At 43.3% G+C, this 19309-nt stretch overlaps 1 protein-coding gene across 1 annotated transcript in view; it reads right to left on the reverse strand.

Annotated features, from left to right (window-relative positions):
* Positions 1 to 19309, reverse strand: part of LOC124620165 (neural-cadherin-like) — a 182463-nt gene that overhangs the window by 109517 nt on the left and 53637 nt on the right. The window contains exon 4 of the mRNA XM_047146834.1: positions 10116 to 10256. Coding sequence (XP_047002790.1) covers positions 10116 to 10256 — 141 coding nt within the window. The remainder of the gene's footprint in view (positions 1 to 10115; positions 10257 to 19309) is intronic.

Here is a 19309-nt window from a genome sequence, read left to right on the forward strand (position 1 = left end):
TGCCCGTCGACCTGGGACCGGACCGCAGCGACGCACGGATGCACGCCAAGACCGTAGGATCCTACGCAGTGCCGTAGGGGACCGCACCGCCACTTCCCAGCAAATTAGGGGCACTGTTGCTCCTGGGGTATCGGCGAGGACCATTCGCAACCGTCTCCATGAAGCTGAGCTACGGTCCCGCACACCGTTAGGCCGTCTTCCGCTCACGCCCCAACATCGTGCAGCCCGCCTCCAGTGGTGTCGCGACAGGCGTGAATGGAGGGACGAATGGAGACGTGTCGTCTTCAGCGATGAGAGTCGCTTCTGCCTTGGTGCCAATGATGGTCGTATGCGTGTTTGGCGCCGTGCAGGTGAGCGCCACAATCAAGACTGCATACGACCGAGGCACACAGGGCCAACACCCGGCATCATGGTGCGGGGAACGATCTCCTACACTGGCCGTACACCACTGGTGATCGTCGAGGGGACACTGAATAGTGCACGGTACATCCAAACCGTCATCGAACCCATCGTTCTACCATTCCTAGACCGGCAAGGGAACTTGCTGTTCCAACAGGACAATGCACGTCCGCATGTATCCCGTGCCACCCAACGTGCTCTAGAAGGTGTAAGTCAACTACCCTGGCCAGCAAGATCTCCGGATCTGTCCCCCATTGAGCATGTTTGGGACTGGATGAAGCGTCGTCTCACGCGGTCTGCACGTCCAGCACGAACGCTGGTCCAATTGAGGCGCCAGGTGGAAATAGCATGGCAAGCCGTTCCACAGGACTACATCCAGCATCTCTACGATCATCTCCATGGGAGAATAGCAGCCTGCATTGCTGCGAAAGGTGGATATACACTGTACTAGTGCCGACATTGTGCATGCTCTGTTGCCTGTGTCTATGTGCCTGTGGTTCTGTCAGTGTGATCATGTGATGTATCTGACCCCAGGAATGTGTCAATAAAGTTTCCCCTTCCTGGGACAATGAATTCACGGTGTTCTTATTTCAATTTCCAGGAGTGTACAAACTAAATACAAAACGTCCTGTTTTACACCTTGTACTGACAGTACAAGATTGGTGGGAACTGCGAATTGGTACCAAGTGCAGTCGTAAATTTTACCGAGTTTAGTGATATAGGGTTCAATCAGGGTGATCGCTTATCTCTTATCTACATTGCTAAACACCTAAAACGGGGACACGATCTAGTTCAGGTTACCAATCTAAAGACTCCCAGGGGGCACAAAAATTTGATTTTCTACACTTCGTCTAATTACTGATCGAATTTAAAAATGTTAAATTCTGTCATATAGTACTCACTGCGCACTATAATCTTTCGTTAACGTTTACACAATTAGTCAAGTATTAAAGTTAGAAACTGTATCTAGGGTCTTGATGCACTGTAACTCATAGGAGGCAAACTGAAGACCTCGGCTGCAAACAGTGGTAGGCGACACTCTATGGGAAACTGAGTTATCGCATGCAAAACGGTAAAGATGATGTGCAGGGCCGGCCTTAGCCATCCAGGTGCCCCGGGCGAGTCGTCCAGTTGGCGCCCTTTATTGTATAAATAGCGAACCTGGCAGTGCTTTGCAATACGGTATTTGACTGTTTTCTAGAAATCGTCTTAAGTGGTTAATGACATCATCTTATGATCATAACATGGTTTTTTCCATCGTAAATTTGAGTATTTTATTTTTTTAAATGGAAATGAAATCCAAATAATCTGAAAGCCCGCTAAGACGCTCCATGTGAGTCTTGTGTAGCCTGTGACGTCAGTCCAGCATGCTGCTGTCGCTGCCGTAACAGTCAGTATAGCAGTGATATATTGTTTGGGCATTCACGTTTTGGGAAATTGTCTAAAAATATTGCGTAGTACTGCACTGTACATCTACAACAACTCCAGAAAATTGTTTTTGCGTGTTCCAAACAAAGAAAAGATACGTAAAATGTGGTTGAAACAGGCTCGTATATCCCAAATATTTCTTTTCTTTTCTGAAGCACCCCTGTACTAAAGCGAACAAAACAAAACAAAAATTATTCAAATTGGTCAAGCCATTTCTTTGTTTTGGTGAGAATAACACACAACAATTGATTTTTATATATAGGAGGTAATATGTATAACGAAAAACCACTAATTTTGAATTGGGTACCATATTTTTATTGAATTTAATATAACTGTAAGCCATAAACCTATATTTTCTGTCAGTCATCTGAACACAAAACATATTACACCTAATGAAAAACAATTACGACTAAAATTTTACTTTTCTCGCTTTTCTGTCGGCAAAGTCTCTGATCAGATTAGCAAAGTCCAGGTTTTCTGCAACTTCATTTTCAATGGACAGTGAGGCCAAACTGGTTAGTCTTGTTTGAGACATTGTAGACCGCAAGTACGTTTTTATCAACTTCAGTTTGGAAAAACTGCGTTCGCCGCTTGCGACAGTCACTGGTATTGTTAGCAAAATACGTAACGTTATCCAGATGTTGGGATATAACTCTGGAAGATTATGCTTTTTTATGAAGTTTAAGGCTTCAATAGGCGTTGTCTGGCTGTCTTCGAGATAGTGTTGCAGGCCTAAAATTTCGTCGCACAGCAAATTTCCATCAATATCTGACTTCATGTTGACAGTTAACTTTTCTTGTAATTTAGAACAGCATTGTATTAGTTCTTCTTTATTTTGATTATTTTAAATGTCAAACAAGAAACTCCACGTCGCAGAAAATTCTTGCATCTGTTCAAATCTTTCTTTCATGGATATGTGCACGGTGTCCAACAGTGCATTGAAAAACTCTACTTTAAACTTCTTTTTTGGGTCAGTTATTTGATCATCAACAGCCTCTTCACCCGGCCTGCGTTTAATACGTCTTAATCGCATTTGTGGTTTAAATAATGGCTGCGTATCAAGACCCGAAGCCAGTTCAGTTGCTGTTACAATAGCTTGTTCGAAACCTGTTTGTCTATATGTTTCCAAATAAGAGCAACATTTGTCAAGGATTCCCATAAACTCGACAAAGTTGATTGTGGGTGACTGACTTGCTTTACTCAAAACGTTAATTTGAAACAGAACATCATACCATGTCACGAGAGAAACAATGAAGCTGAAGTCTTTTAATTGTCCTCCTAGTGTTGTCGCTTCGTGTGACACCGCAGCATCGCTTTGTTCAGTAGCATCGGCCAAGGAAACCAAAGCGTCATGCATTTCGCATAATTGATAACTAACCGCTTTGACGCTATCAATTCGAGCTTCCCAGCGTGTGTCACTTACATTTTTCAGGGTGTATATCTTCAAATGGTCGGTCAAAATTTTCCATCTATTTACCGATCCAGCAAATAGATTAAACATTTTTTGTAACATTCCGAACAGTGTCACGGATTTTACTGGTGATTTTGCCGCATCACACAATACCAAATTATAACTATGGCATCCACATGGCACAAAAAAAAGCTAGTGGATTTAACTTCTTAATTCTGTTCTGGACGCCTTTATTTTTCCCCTTCATGTTCGCGCCGTTATCGTAGCCCTGTCCTCTGCAGTCATTAATGTTAAGGTCAAGATCACTCAATGTTTTTAAAATGCTTTCTGTGAGGCCTTCACCGGTTGTATCATCTATTTGCAGAAATGAGATGAAATGTTCTTTTACACTTACGCCATCCTCTGTTATGTCGGCGCATCTTAAAGTTATCGAAAGTTGTTCTTTGTGGCTTATATCTGGAGTACAGTCAGCTATGATTGCATAATACTTTGAACCCTTTATGCGGGACACGATTGTAGACATAACGTGTGATGCCATGAGTTCTATTAAATCATTTGGTATATTTTTGCCGCAATAATGGTCAGCCAAATCACCATTCAATGCCAGTCTGACGTGCTCTTCCATGATTGGATCAAACTTTGCCAATAACTGTACAAGACCTAAGAATTTTCCATTATTTGGGGTAAATAATTTATCTGATAACCCTCTGAATGCCATATTATTTTCAGCCAAATACAAAGTAAAATTGCATCAATCTTTGAAGCACATTGCTGCATCGTAAACTTTCTTTAGAAATTAGCTTTTGTTCTTCCTTGTCAATAGTTAATCCAGCTTTAAACCTGATTTCAGCTTCAGTCCATTGAGTAAATGCTTTTTTGTGGTTAGGACTATTTTCATGCAGTTTCAGAGCTTCACTTAAATGTTTCCAATTTCTGAAACCCACAGTGGTAGTCAAATTAGTAGTTGACTTTAAATCAAACAGTCGACAACAAAAGCAAAAGACACTATCGTTTGATACAGAATAAACTAGCCGCCGTCGTCTGATAGTTTCTTCGTTTGATAGTTTTCTTGTGTAATGAGTTGAAGAAAAATGACGCCCATTTTCATCTTTTGGAAAGTTATTTAGACATACTTGTGAGGGTCCACATATTATAATGCGATCTATGTCTCTAGCATTAAGTACTTTTGGCCACGTACCTACATCAGAAACATTGTATTCTTTTATTGCAAGAACGTTGATACTTTCATCGACCACAGATGTCATGTGTTGATTTTGACTTGGAGAAATATCAGAGGATTCATGCAAAGATGTACTGCGCTGGTCAATTTTATCACCTTCAATAGGTGATTGTATATTTTTTGTGTATAATTGTTCACAGTCTGAAGAAATATTTGCTGATACATGGACTTTTGATTCAATATCTGAAGTATTTGCCTTAGAATTTCCTTTAAGGTACTTATAAATATTCATGTGCTTTTTAGTTTCTTCAAGAACTTTTTCTTTTTCAGCTTTTCTTTTCCGATTTTCTGAACCAGAAAGCTTTTTTTTAATCATTTCCTTCTCTTCTGGCATGATTTAATAATTTGACAAATTATTGCTTGGACACTGCTCTATTTCGTGACCACAATATTCGATCTATAACAAATAAAGAAATTCACCTATCAGTAGACGTAACTAGAAAAAAACCTGAACTGAAAGATAAAAATGTTTTTCGCACCTACCAGAAAATTAAAATGTTGACACAGTCACGACACTCGTTTCACTCACAATTATTCAGCCACGAAAACATGACCGCTGCCTCCGACTCTTACTGACAATTACTGACATGCGGGAGCAAATCGTAGCGCTGCCAACATATGCAGTCTAACAAACATTGTGTGGCGCTGTAATATTTCAGTAAGTTAGGGGAGAATTCTCTATGAATGCAGTGCACGCATTGCATGATCTATTAATTAATGTACATGAGTCATTAAGTCACAAATATTCGATATAAATACATTCGTATTAATTAAATCATAATGTAATGTATATTTCACAGTCTGTATTTTCTTTTATTTGGAGCGACCGGTAGTTTCTGTTGTAAACGAGAGATGGTGCGGCTGCATGGGCTCTTCCTTGTTGCAGTTCTTAAAACAAATAAGAGAGGCGCTTTGGTAGAGCCCGTGTTAGCCCGCGTCAAACATGGATGGTTGCAGACAATACGAAGATTGCATTCAGCATGATTTCTCTTCTGCTACCCCGAATTCATCGCGCATTCGTGAGATTAGCGACGTATGTTGAATGAGACTGAATAATATTTTAGTTTCGCGAAATGGGTGATTGTAAATTGTAATTTTTTTTTACATGCGTTTAGTACGTGGCGCCCCTTGGGCCCCGGCGCCCTGGGCGACCGCCCGAGTCGCCCCACCCTAAAGCCGGCGCTGGTGATGTGTTTCAGTCCTATTAGTCGAAAGTTCCTTGGTTATCCGAGGGATAGCAGCCTTTTCTCGAAATTCAGATGTTGACTGAGGCGATTTCGGCAGGATGTGTGAATGTAAAAAGTGTTAAGAAAATGATGTCGAGGAAAGAGCTATTCGAATCGGTGGATGATGTGGATGGGTACGTATGATTCTGATGAAGAGCCTGCGTGTGCTCCTTCACGATAATTCATAACAGAAGGTGTTATCAGGTGTTATTAATCAGAAATGTGCATGTCTCTTTGAGCAAGTATACAATGTTAAGTCGGCCCGCTTACAATAGTTTACGTGCATTTACGTGGCTGTGTGATGGCAGGCTTGTTAAGCACTATCGTTACTTCGGTGACGTGTACTAGTAAGGTGCTTGCATCCGTTTCTTATGAAGCATCGTCTACAGCTGTATCCATACCTTGAAAACCATACGAAGAAATATCATTTACGTATTTACTTGCCTACGCACATTATTAATGCATTGATATATCCTGTGAGGCCTGCGATGTATGTATATATATATATATATATATATATATATATATATATATTTGGCGTATGGATGATTGTGTTAACGGAACACACTACAGGCTGTTGGATTTATTTTACTGATGTGTGTGAAATTATTCTGAGATACTTGCAGCTCGAAATTTTATAGGTTCAGAGGACATCTCAGAAATTTATCCTTTCAAAGATGCACCAGTTCCCGAAATTCTGCAAGCAGATACAATTCATGAAAATGATCAGCGGAGCCGACAAATAAAAAAAAAGAGAAAAATGAAGCAAACGAATGTGAAACATACAGGGGCAACGGGGGTGGTGTTGTATGAAAATATGGTTCAAATGGCTCTGAGCACTATGGGACTCAACTGCTGAGGTCATCAGTCCCCTAGAACTTAGAACTATTTAAACCTAACTAACCTAAGGACATCACACACAGCCATGCCCGAGGCAGGATTCGAACCTACGACCGTAGCAGTCGCGCAGTTCCAGACTGTAGTGCCTAGAACCGCTCGGCCACTTCGGCCGGCTATGAAAATATGCAGGCTCACCATGTGAATGCTCTAAAAAGCGTTTACCAAGCTGATGAAAAGCTCTCGGGTTTCCAGCCGGGTGGCTGTACTATAAAACGCGACTTTTCGACGAGTAACATCCTAATCATTTGCTGAAACGGCGCCGTTTTATAATATTGCCACCCCTCTGGAAACACGAGAAGTTTTCATGAACAGTATACGCCGGGAAAATCTACATTGTTTAACAAGGAAAATCGACAAACAGCCGTATGTTCTGAGAAGTTATTTTATTTGGACAGACATTTTCTGTATCTCAATACTACCATCTTCAGTCCTCCATGAACGTGAAAATTTAGCTTTTCTTAAAACGCGGAGAAAGTTACCAATACTATATCACACAGTGTTTGATAATGAGAGCACTTAGTGATTTCCAACAAATTTTAAAAATAATTTCAAATCTGTCCAAAACTGTTTCTCGCTTACAGCCCCACATAGTAATGAAAGAAACAGTTTATCACTTGCTAAATGTTCGTTGTCCACATGACAAGAGTTCAGCGTCAAGCATAACGTTTTTATTTATTATTTTTTACTACTAACTCTATTCGCTGCACATTTTGCACACAGTATTCGCAGATACTACTAAAACTAAAAAAAATTGTGTTCTGTTTTACGGCAGGTCTAGTCAGAGAGGTCCACCGCATGAGCGTTAAGGGAAGTGATTCCTGTGGTGGTTTCCCGTTGCCTTCCACTGGTGATGATGAAATGATAATGAGGACAACATAACACCCAGTCCCTAAGCAGAAAAAATCTCCGACCCAACCAGGAATCGAAGCCGGACCCTTGGCGTGACAGACCGCAGCGCTGACCACTGAACTATTTTTTTTTTTTATTCACTAGAAACAGTAACAAAATGGCTACAATGAAATGTCATAAATAAGGTGACAGATAATTGCAGTCATGAATTACAGCATTCAAAAAATGAGTCTTTAGTAGTAGCACAATTTAGCACCTTCACTGTCACCTTCAACTGGTGGCAGTTCAGCATGCACATTTTCTTCTTCTGCAGCCGGATCCTCATCATCATTTCCCAGGCCCAAATTAATCATTCAGTAAATGCTTGATATGTGTTCTTTCCAGGGTAAATTACATGGACAGAAGAGAAGTCCCGAACAGCGACATCGCAAAATATTTCACTGCCTTGTTATTTTTGTCAGTTCCAGCCTTCTAAACGCATCTATAGGGAGTTCATGATCTTCCTTTATATCAGACACCAGATGTTTCTCGCCGTATTCTTGTATCTGCTGTACTGCTGATTTATTTTTCATGTGTGACTTGCAGGTGAGGTTAGGGTCGGGAACGTGACCCAATCCATTCCCTCTCTACTAGGAATCCAGTTCCTAACCTATGCCCATTCGGTTGAAGACAATTCGGAGCATGTTACCATATTTCTTATTGTGATTCTGATATTTGAGTATTTTCTCGAATTCATTTTCCATATACATCTTGTATTCAATATGTTCATCGCTCCCAATATTGTTAAAAACATAACTTGTATATTTGCCCATTAACCAAATCACTGCGTTATTTTTTGCCTGAGGATAGTAACTTTCCTCTGGTCTGAAGAAAATGTTAGTCGGTACATTGTTTGCTGAAGTTCTTGTTATTTGAGCAATTTTCTCCCTGGTCCACCTCCAGTTGATAATCCGATCTCCACAAGTGTAACGATGAGGCACACTATCAACGAGGTTGCATTTGCTGCAGAGGTTTGTGTCACTTAAACCGACGGCAAAGAGGCGCTCATTAGTGCTGATGATGTTATTGACTACCTTGTACCACGCTGTTCTCACGTCAGACGAAAGAACATCACTACTGATGTTTTTCCAGACCACATTACATGCTATTCCAGCATATTTGGTTTCTATGTTATTTTTCCTTTCATGTTTCCGCCTTTCAGCTAAAATCACCTTTGCTGTAACGTTTTTGGAGTTTAAAATCTTTTTGCTGAGATAACTTAGTTCAAGATAATACTCCCTAATGTGTTTCAGCTTAAAACTTATTTTTTGTATATTTATCGGCGGCTCTACACTTTCTGGCCTGACAATATCGTATAGTTTTGCTGTAATGCACCCTGGATCATTACACATTATGCTCCATGTTCGTTTGACATACAATGCAATCGCTTTAGACTTGATGTCGGTTAGACCCATTCCTCCATTGCTTGGATCCAAAACTGCTGTCTTCACCGGCACTCGAAACAATTCCCCTTTCCACAAGAACTTTGCTAAAGTGGACATGATCGTCTTCGTCACCATTGATGGAATGGGGAGAACCTGTGCTATGTAGTAGGCCTTGGATAAAATATACGTGTTGATAAACAGTATTCTTTGGAACTGGTCTATGCTACGTTGACAGTTTTCAAGCAAAGCGCCCTTGATTTTACTTGCCACCTCCCGCCAATTTATTGCTATCATTTTTATAGGGGACGTTGTCAATGCCATTCCAAGAGCTTTGTGTTCATTAACATGGTTCGCCCACTCAATGCGTAAGTTAGCAAGCCGCTTTATATTTAGAAATTTACTTTTATTTTCATTTACCCTTGCACCTGATGCGGAACAATATTTTGCAAGTATCATCTCTAGTTGTGTCACATCTGTTTGGTCTCTGATGATTACGCCTACATCGTCCGCGTAAGCACGTACCACGGTCTATGTTCCTTGAATGGTAATGCCTGTCAGCCTGTGCTGTAGCTGTCTCAAGAAAGGTTCCAGCGATATAACGAACAGGAGCATGGATAAGGGGCTTCCTTGGGTAACACCCCTTTTTATTTCAATTTTTTTTGTCAGTTAACAGTTAACGGAGATTTGTGCAGTAACACCCATTGCCATGTTCTTGATGATGTCGATGGTTTTTTGCTATCGGTGCGGACTGATAATCCTAAAGATACTTGATAAAGTATACCATTGTACTACACATAGCCTAGGAGAAAAACTAGCTTTTCAGAAAAATGTAAGCAGTTATCACCGGTCGTTGTATAAAAGTTTATGGAATTAGGAGGACTGAACTGGAAGGTAGTTCTCATATGACTCTACTGCACATATCGTACTATTACAGAGTCTCGTTATAAATGACATTGTTCTGACTTTTTCATCATTCTGCAGGTGAATAAACCAAAACTAATCAAAACGAACACAATTTGGGTTTTCAACTACATAGGTTTTTGTTGCTTAACATCAAATATCTAACGCATTAACTTCTTTGTAAAAAAAACCAGACGTTAAAAGCTGTTTCAAACTGGGTAAATCCAGTTAGCGGTGGGGAGTGGGGTTACTGGTGATTTGTAAAAGAAGAAAAGAAAGAACAGTTCTACACAGCCGAGCAGCCCTCGTCCCTGTTGTAGTGGGACGTCGTAGCTTACCTTTAGCACGAAAATTTCTCCAGTGTTGGGGTCAACACGGAAGAAGTCGTCGTCCCCAGAGCCTTCTGGAGCGACGCCTGGGCCTGAGATGGAGTACACAATGTCCTGAGGCCGGCCCACGTCGCCGTCCACAGCTCTCACCTGCAACATGGCGAACCAAGTCGATAAGCATTTTTAGGACGTGTCGCACGCACTTCTCCGAGGAAATATAAAAGGAGCGATAAAAATTTTTGTTCAAAGGCCGTACATCAAAATGGCTCTGAGCACTATGGGACTTAACATCTGAGGTCATCAGTCCCCTAGAACTTAGAACTGCTTAAACTTAACTAGCCTAAGGACATCACACACATCCATGCCTGAGGCAGGATTCGAACCTGCGACCGTAGCGGTCGCACGGTTCCAGACTGAAGCACCTAGAATCGCTCGGTCACACCGGCCGGCCGGCCGTACATCCAGAGTAGGTATACGAGTCAGGCGAAGTCGCCGTGAGCATTGAGGCAATCATCCCAAAGACGTACCAGGTTGAAGAGAACCCATTTAGGAAAACACTGTGTCCTACTTAACTGCCGGCCGCGGTGGTCTCGCGGTTAAGGCGTTCAGTCCGGAACCGCGCGACTGCTACGGTCGCAGGTTCGAATCCTGCCTCGGGCATGGATGTTTGTGATGTCTTTAGGTTAGTTAGGTTTAAGTAGTTATAAGTTCTAGGCGACTGATGACCTCAGAAATTAAGTCGTATAAAGCTCAGAGCCATTTGAACCATTTTTTTCTTGTCGCGCACCATTCTACAGCGATGGTTTTCGACAGACATGCTGCCGCTACACATTCTTCATTCCCCGATGGGGTTTTTAGTGTTTGTCCTTTACCAGCCAAGAAAATAATAACAGTACGATGATCTTGTTTCGACGCATTTGGTAATAACATCGCCATTTACCACATGCATGTTAGAAAGACATGAATGCCACACTAATTCCTTGCCTACGTGTCGGTGCTTATATACCCACATCGAAGTATGCTGTAAGTACTTTGCATATACGCTGTAGCTACGCCTTCAAACGAAAAATTTTTGATCGCCCCATATACATGAATTGTCTACTTATATTATGAAGTTACGGCTGAGCCATCGACACACATCTGTGAATGTCAGAATAGTCTTTACTGGAAGATCTTACCGATAATCTCTTCCCATAGGATCTCGTGAATTTAATTACTGGTGCTGCACAATGGATAATTCAATGAACTGAATTAACTAAACACATGTGGCCCTAACGAACATGACGCACCGGTGCTATAGCTCACAAAGATGATACAAATAGGAAGTTCATCCAAGTAGTGACTGAAACGAATTTGTTACAAGCCCCTGTAGATTTAAAATTAAACACAAAGTGCACAGGTGACAAAGAAATGTCAACACAGGTTGATATTGAATTAAAGCGTCAACACCTGGGCAAGGGCCAGATAATGCATCTGGAATGCAAAGCTAGAACCAGCATAACGTTTTGGGAAGCAACAAAGTCACACAGTGATTGTCGATTATTAATCAAGAAGGAAGGAAAAAAAAGACACAAAGAATCACCTATACACCTACTACCTAGACTGAGTGCATGTTGAGGATGGGAGTGCTAATAAGCGTGCTTCAAGTTTAAGAGTGAAAGTCCTACCATTAATTGAAGTCTTCGCGTGCCTGATAGAAGTCAGTTCGCAAACGCTGCTGTTGCTCACCATACTTAGAATTACCAGTGGCGGCGAGTGGCTGTTGTGGTGGCTGCAAAATCTGTGTCATTTGTCCTGCATTGAAGCGGCTCTCCCTCAGAGCCTGGAAATGAAGCCGTTCTGTCGCGTGCGGGGATCAAGGTGTTCTCTACTGAGTGCTCCCAGCAAGAATTGCACTTTCGTTCTTCCTTTATGGGAGTGGCCCTTGTGCATGGCCTGCCAGCGTGGCCGAGTGGTTCTAGGCGCTTCATTCTGGAACCGCGCGACCGCTACGGTCGCAGGTTCGAATTCTGCCTCGGGCAAGGATGTGTGTGATGTCCTTAAGTTAGTTAGGTTTAAGTAGTCCTAAGTTCTAGGGGACTGATGACCTCAGATGTTAAGTCACATACTGCTCAGAGCCATTTGAACCACTTGAACTTTGTGCATGGTTTTGATCGCCAATAATAGCGGTTCTCCCAATTGCCAACGAATCACATATGTTCTAATAAGGCAGCAGTCTCCGTTCCATACTCAGTTTTAATATGATTAACCAGTAGTGGGGATTTTGACTGTTGCAGCTCAGAAATGGGCAGCATCTGACTCCCACTGTCTTCCTATTTTGTGTTCTAGCCAATTAGACCTCCAGAATTTATTTATATTAGCTAATGGTTGCTGCTCTCACTGTTTGTGAGCAAGAGTTACCTTGGTGCCAAACACGTAGTCGCTGGTGCCATGCTCCAAGCAAAAAGTGGATTTTGACTTCACGGATCTTATCTCTGAACTGTCCCTTGCCTAGCATTTCACAGAACACGGGACTCCTGTGACTCCTGTGAGGTTCAGTTTCTATCGATTCTGCTTGCCCTGTCACTGTGAGCTTGTGGGTAAAAGTCGTGACGCACCCATGGCACCAGCGGACACGCCATTTATACGTCTTTTACTGCTCGATGGCCTCCCATCACTTAGGATGTAAATTCTCTTGACACCCGAAAAAGCATAGACGGCGCCTGTATGGCTGGCCCTGCCGACACACAATACACTGGGCTTAGCGTTTTCCCACCTGGCCTCTCGCTTCCCCCAGTGCTGACAGTACGCGCCTTTTGAAGAAGACCCTTGGCCCCATCGGGACTAATGATCCGACCCTGGCCATCTCTGCTCTGCTAGACTTCCATCAACAAACACTCAATAAGACTTTCAACTGCTTATTCAAGGAATCGTCCAGAAGAAAAAATTAACATGGAATGTTTCTAGTTAGATATTCCAATCAATAAAGTTTACTTTCTCTATAGTCGTACTTTCATTTCTCGATAAAAATTGATTTAGATTAGACGGGTTAATCAGTTTAATGGATTTTGATGCATTGCAGTTCTGATAAAAATAGTCGTGTATCAGTATGTGAGTGACAGTGATATCAGGCCTCGCACTGGCTGAGAGAGTGGCAGAGTCGAGCACATGATGGACACTGTGGACAGGTTCAAAACATAAACACAATATAAAACACACTTCGTGTTTCTCATTACTAAATCTGAATAGGATCGACCAAAAAAGAGTTAGTATTAACTCCTCTTCTAATTAACCTTTATTACATAGGCGGCTCAGTGGTAAAGTATCGTACTACGAATCCAAAGGCTGTGGGTTTGATTCCTGGTCAGTCCTAGGATTATTAAACTAAGTTCCGTCCGAACAGGCCTCAGAAGACCCAACGGTACCGACCGACCACGGTGTCATCCTCAGCCAATAGGTGGTACTGGATGTAGATATGGAGGGGTATGTGGTCAGCACATCGCTCTCTCATCTATTGTCAGTTTTCGTGAGTGGAGCCGCTACCTCTCAATCAAATAGCTCCTCAGTTTATCTCACAACGGCCAAGTGCACCACACTTGACAACAGCACTCAGCAGACCCAGATGTCACACATCCAAGTGCTAGCCAAACCGAACAGCACTTTACTTCGGTGATCTGAGGGGAACTGGTACTACAACTGCAGCAAGACCCGTTGACCCTAGAGTAATTAACTGTCACTTATAACTGGTTATGCATGCAAGTGAAAAATGCCGAGTGCACTGTGGTTGGGAGTCGACGTTAAACTTGTTTATTTCCTGTTTAAATATTAGCCGAGGAAAATGAATGTTAAACTGTTGCTGAATGATTGGAGAAGGACAAGGGAGGGAAACATTTTATTAATAATTTTGAAAAATAAAGTTTCGTATAATCTATAAAGAACGTCCGAGCCACCACCCATCTTCGCATTACATGGAATCCAATAACTGGAGACTGGTGCGCATCAAGCTGATGAGCGGAATAATGGTTTAAAAGACACGGCATCCATATACATTATTGTCTCGCAAGAACGGAAGAAAATCGTGAGACTGTATTATACTGGGTGCATCAAAAAGGACTTTATAAGTTCGAAAATTCGTACAAACGACTTACAGACTTAACATCTTCAACTTTTGTAGTCCTGTCTTCCTCAGTTGCTTGTAATATTACGGTATATTGATAATTTTTACTTATGGACCGTCTGACAGAAACTGAATTTTAGTGCCATACGCGTTGCGCCTTTATTTTATGCAAGGCATCATCAATGACCTGGAATATGTACATATGTTTGCTAATTAATTTACATTTTGGTCACTGTACCTATAGGTACAGGAAATCGTCCACTCAACCTGTAAGTACAGTTCAAAACATTACTACTGAATAGGAAATACCAACCGCCAGAACTGTTTATAACCTATAGGTACAGTGATCAAAATGTAAATTACATAGCAAACATACACTCCTGGAAATGGAAAAAAGAACACATTGACACCGGTGTGTCAGACCCACCATACTTGCTCCGGACACTGCGAGAGGGCTGTACAAGCAATGATCACACGCACGGCACAGCGGACACACCAGGAACCGCGGTGTTGGCCGTCGAATGGCGCTAGCTGCGCAGCATTTGTGCACCGCCGCCGTCAGTGTCAGCCAGTTTGCCGTGGCATACGGAGCTCCATCGCAGTCTTTAACACTGGTAGCATGCCGCGACAGCGTGGACGTGAACCGTATGTGCAGTTGACGGACTTTGAACGAGGGCGTATAGTGGGCATGCGGGAGGCCGGGTGGACGTACCGCCGAATTGCTCAACACGTGGGGCGTGAGGTCTCCACAGTACATCGATGTTGTCGCCAGTGGTCGGCGGAAGGTGCACGTGCCCGTCGACCTGGGACCGGACCGCAGCGACGCACGGATGCACGCCAAGACCGTAGGATCCTACGCAGTGCCGTAGGGGACCGCACCGCCACTTCCCAGCAAATTAGGGACACTGTTGCTTCTGGGGTATCGGCGAGGACCATTCGCAACCGTCTCCATGAAGCTGGGCTACGGTCCCGCACACCGTTAGGCCGTCTTCCGCTCACGCCCCAACATCGTGCAGCCCGCCTCCAGTGGTGTCGCGACAGGCGTGAATGGAGGGACGAATGGAGACGTGTCGTCTTCAGCGATGAGAGTCGCTTCTGCCTTGGTGCCAATGATGGTCGTATGCGTGTTTGGCGCCGTGCAGGTGAGCGCCACAATCAGGACTGCATACGACCGAGGCACACAGGGCCAACACCCGGCATCATGGTGTGGGGAGCGATCTCCTACACTGGCCGTACACCACTGGTGATCGTCGAGGGGACACTGAATAGTGCACGGTACATCCAAACCGTCATCGAACCCATCGTTCTACCATTCCTACACCGGCAAGGGAACTTGCTGTTCCAACTGGACAATGCACGTCCGCATGTATCCCGTGCCACCCAACGTGCTCTAGAAGGTGTAAGTCAACTACCCTGGCCAGCAAGATCTCCGGATCTGTCCCCCATTGAGCATGTTTGGGACTGGATGAAGCGTCGTCTCACGCGGTCTCCACGTCCAGCACGAACGCTGGTCCAACTGAGGCGCCAGGTGGAAATGGCATGGCAAGCCATTCCACAGGACTACATCCAGCATCTCTACGATCGTCTCCATGGGAGAATAGCAGCCTGCATTGCTGCGAAAGGTGGATATACACTGTACTAGTGCCGACATTGTGCATGCTCTGTTGCCTGTGTCTATGTGCCTGTGGTTCTGTCAGTGTGATCATGTGATGTATCTGACCCCAGGAATGTGTCAATAAAGTTTCCCCTTCCTGGGACAATGAATTCACGGTGTTCTTATTTCAATTTCCAGGAGTGTATGTACCCATTCCAGGCCACTGGTGATGCCTTGCAGAAAATAAAGGCGAAACGCGCATGGCACTAAAATTGTGTTTTATTCAGTCACTGTCAGACGGTCCATAAGTACAAATTATCAATATACCGTAAGACTTACAGACTTAGTCTTGACATCATCTTGAAGGTACAGAGATTAAGTTTTGATTTACGTGGTCCGCTAGTACAGAATCAGCCCATCATAAGCTCTAGCAGTAATTGCAGCAAAGGTAGCTGCCTTTACCAGTCCTAAGTGTACTAGTAGTGTGTTTTCGTTTCAAGAGTTGAAGTATGCGACAATTTTCATACACAGTTTGGTAAAGATTTTCCCAGAAGGCATGTATCTGATGACGATGTAGAGAAAGTGACACGAAGCCATATGAACAGTCCTACAAAATCGACAAAGCGTGCATTTCGAGTGCTGAGCACCAAACATACGACTGTTTGGCGTTGTTAAGAAGATGTTTGTATTTGAAACCAAACAAGTATACAATGATGCAAGTACTAAAATACAATGATAGAATTAGTTGTAAGGACTTTTATGTGTGAATGGCGGATGGATGAAAATTAAGATTTCATTTGGTATATTATGTTTAGTGATATGATGAGTCGACTTACCATTTTAGTGGTAATGTTAATAAACACAATTGTAGAATTGGGGCACTGAATATCCACGAAAATCACTGGAATGTCAACATGATAGTCCAAAGTTGGAAGGGTTTCGTGCATTGAGCAAGAGAAAATTTCACAAACCTTTCTTTTCGAAGAGAACTATCAATGGAATAACGTATTTACATATACTGGAAAACTTTTTAATCCCCAGATTGACGTTGATAACCAAGAACGCAGCATATTACTAAAGATGGCGTATCACTACCTCTTCCATGTCCAAGATTTCCTAAATGTCCACTTTCCAGGAAAGTAGATGGAAGGTCGTGTGCCAAGTGCATGTCCCACATGTTTACCGTACCTGACATCTTTTCTTTTTTTTTTTTTTTTTGAGGGTTCGTCAAGCCATGTTTGTTCCATCCTTATCGCCCACTCTACCACAGTTCAGAGTTAGACCCTACCTCTCAACTGAAAAGTCACACCTGATATGCTGCAACAAGTTTGGCAGGAAATGGACTATAGATGGGATGTGTGCCCCATGACCAATGGAAGTCTCATTGAATCTGTTTACGTGTAAGGTGAAAAATGATACATTTAGCTATAAAATGAGAAAACCAGATGAACAAGTGAATACGAGTTGTCAATGTTGTAAAATCCTTTTTGATACACCCGGTTGCGTTGTGTTCGTTCTACACTGAACAATTTATAGTTGCACCAGAGCTATTGCAGTTATCATTTACTATTTTTCTCAGATTGTTACGAACTGATTTTTACGACGTGCAGTGGCTGAGATTTTAGTTCAGTGAACAATGGTTTCATTTTACATGGTGAACTGCGGTAGCGTTCTCGCTTCCCACGCCCGGGTTCCCGGGTTCGATTCCCGGCGGGGTCAGGGATTTTCTCTGCCTCGTGGTGGCTGGGTGTTGTGTGATGTCCTTAGGTTAGTTAGGTTTAAGTAGTTCTAAGTTCTAGGGGACTGATGACCATAGATGTTAAGTCCCATAGTGCTCAGAGCCATTTGAACCATTTGAACTTTCCTTTTGTTTTCAGTAATTTATTGCAGAGTGCAGTTTTTTAATTGCCATGTGAAGCTGAGACAATTAATAATTGTTTATTTTGTCATTTTGTATTTCGTAGTTGTTAGCGGCGGTCAGAGCGGTGAAACATTTTTCAATGCAACCAGTTGCGAATCCTTGGGCCGTAAATACGATTTTTATCTGATACATTAATTTTCGCAGGGCATTCATTAAATTGGGTCATATATAGCTGTGATTCACCAGAGTAGGATAACTTTAGCGCTTTGGACTGAATAAAATTTAAATTAAATTCGTTTTATAAAGGAAGGAAGCTTCCACAAGTGTAGATATCTGTATAACTGGCCAGGTTACAACATTGGAGGCTGGTCACGTGTGAAAATCCTATAGCCTCATACATCGTATCTTTTACTGTTTATTGGCATTCTAAACTTATTTTTTAGTTTCGCTGCATATTGACTATGTAGATAGTCAATCAGCATCAGACGATTAAGCTGTGTTAAGCAGTAAGGATAATTTTTGCCTGCTGGTAGTGTTTTTTTGTATTCTCGTTGCTGTAGTGTTGCACATGCGCTGGAAGTAATTTCTGAATCGGCATCAGTTGATTGACATCGTTCTTGAGATGACGAAGTGTTGAAACGTGTGTGTTTGGATCTCACGAGGGACAAATTGCATTCATCTCGAGACTACGTTCATTTGCTAAAAACATTCAATGGCCAAGATGGCAGACTCTGCTGTCGTCTTCAGGTCTAAAAAATCTTTTTGTTATGAAACGTCTTCAATCTACTGTGGACCTCAGGCCAAGTAGTCATGTGGATGAATATCAGCACATCATAAAAGGTTTGTCATGACTAAAATACACTCCTGGAAATGGAAAAAAGAACACATTGACACCGGTGTGTCAGACCCATCATACTTGCTCCGGACACTGCGAGAGGGCTGTACAAGCAATGATCACACGCACGGCACAGCGGACACACCAGGAACCGCGGTGTTGGCCGTCGAATGGCGCTAGCTGCGCAGCATTTGTGCACCGCCGCCGTCAGTGTCAGCCAGTTTGCCGTGGCATACGGAGCTCCATCGCAGTCTTTAACACTGGTAGCATGCCGCGACAGCGTGGACGTGAACCGTATGAGCAGTTGACGGACTTTGAGCGAGGGCGTATAGTGGGCATGCGGGAGGCCGGGTGGACGTACCGCCGAATTGCTCAACACGTGGGGCGTGAGGTCTCCACAGTACATCGATGTTGTCGCCAGTGGTCGGCGGAAGGTGCACGTGCCCGTCGACCTGGGACCAGACCGCAGCGACGCACGGATGCACGCCAAGACCGTAGGATCCTACGCAGTGCCGTAGGGGACCGCACCGCCACTTCCCAGCAAATTAGGGACACTGTTGCTCCTGGGATATCGGCGAGGACCATTCGCAACCGTCTCCATGAAGCTGGGCTACGGTCCCGCACACCGTTAGGCCGTCTTCCGCTCACGCCCCAACATCGTGCAGCCCGCCTCCAGTGGTGTCGCGACAGGCGTGAATGGAGGGACGAATGGATACGTGTCGTCTTCAGCGATGAAAGTCCCTTCTGCCTTGGTGCCAATGATGGTAGTATGCGTGTTTGGCGCCGTGCAGGTGAGCGCCACAATCAGGACTGCATA

This window comes from Schistocerca americana, chromosome 6 (genome assembly GCF_021461395.2).
Source record: "Schistocerca americana isolate TAMUIC-IGC-003095 chromosome 6, iqSchAmer2.1, whole genome shotgun sequence".
NCBI lineage: Eukaryota > Metazoa > Arthropoda > Insecta > Orthoptera > Acrididae > Schistocerca > Schistocerca americana.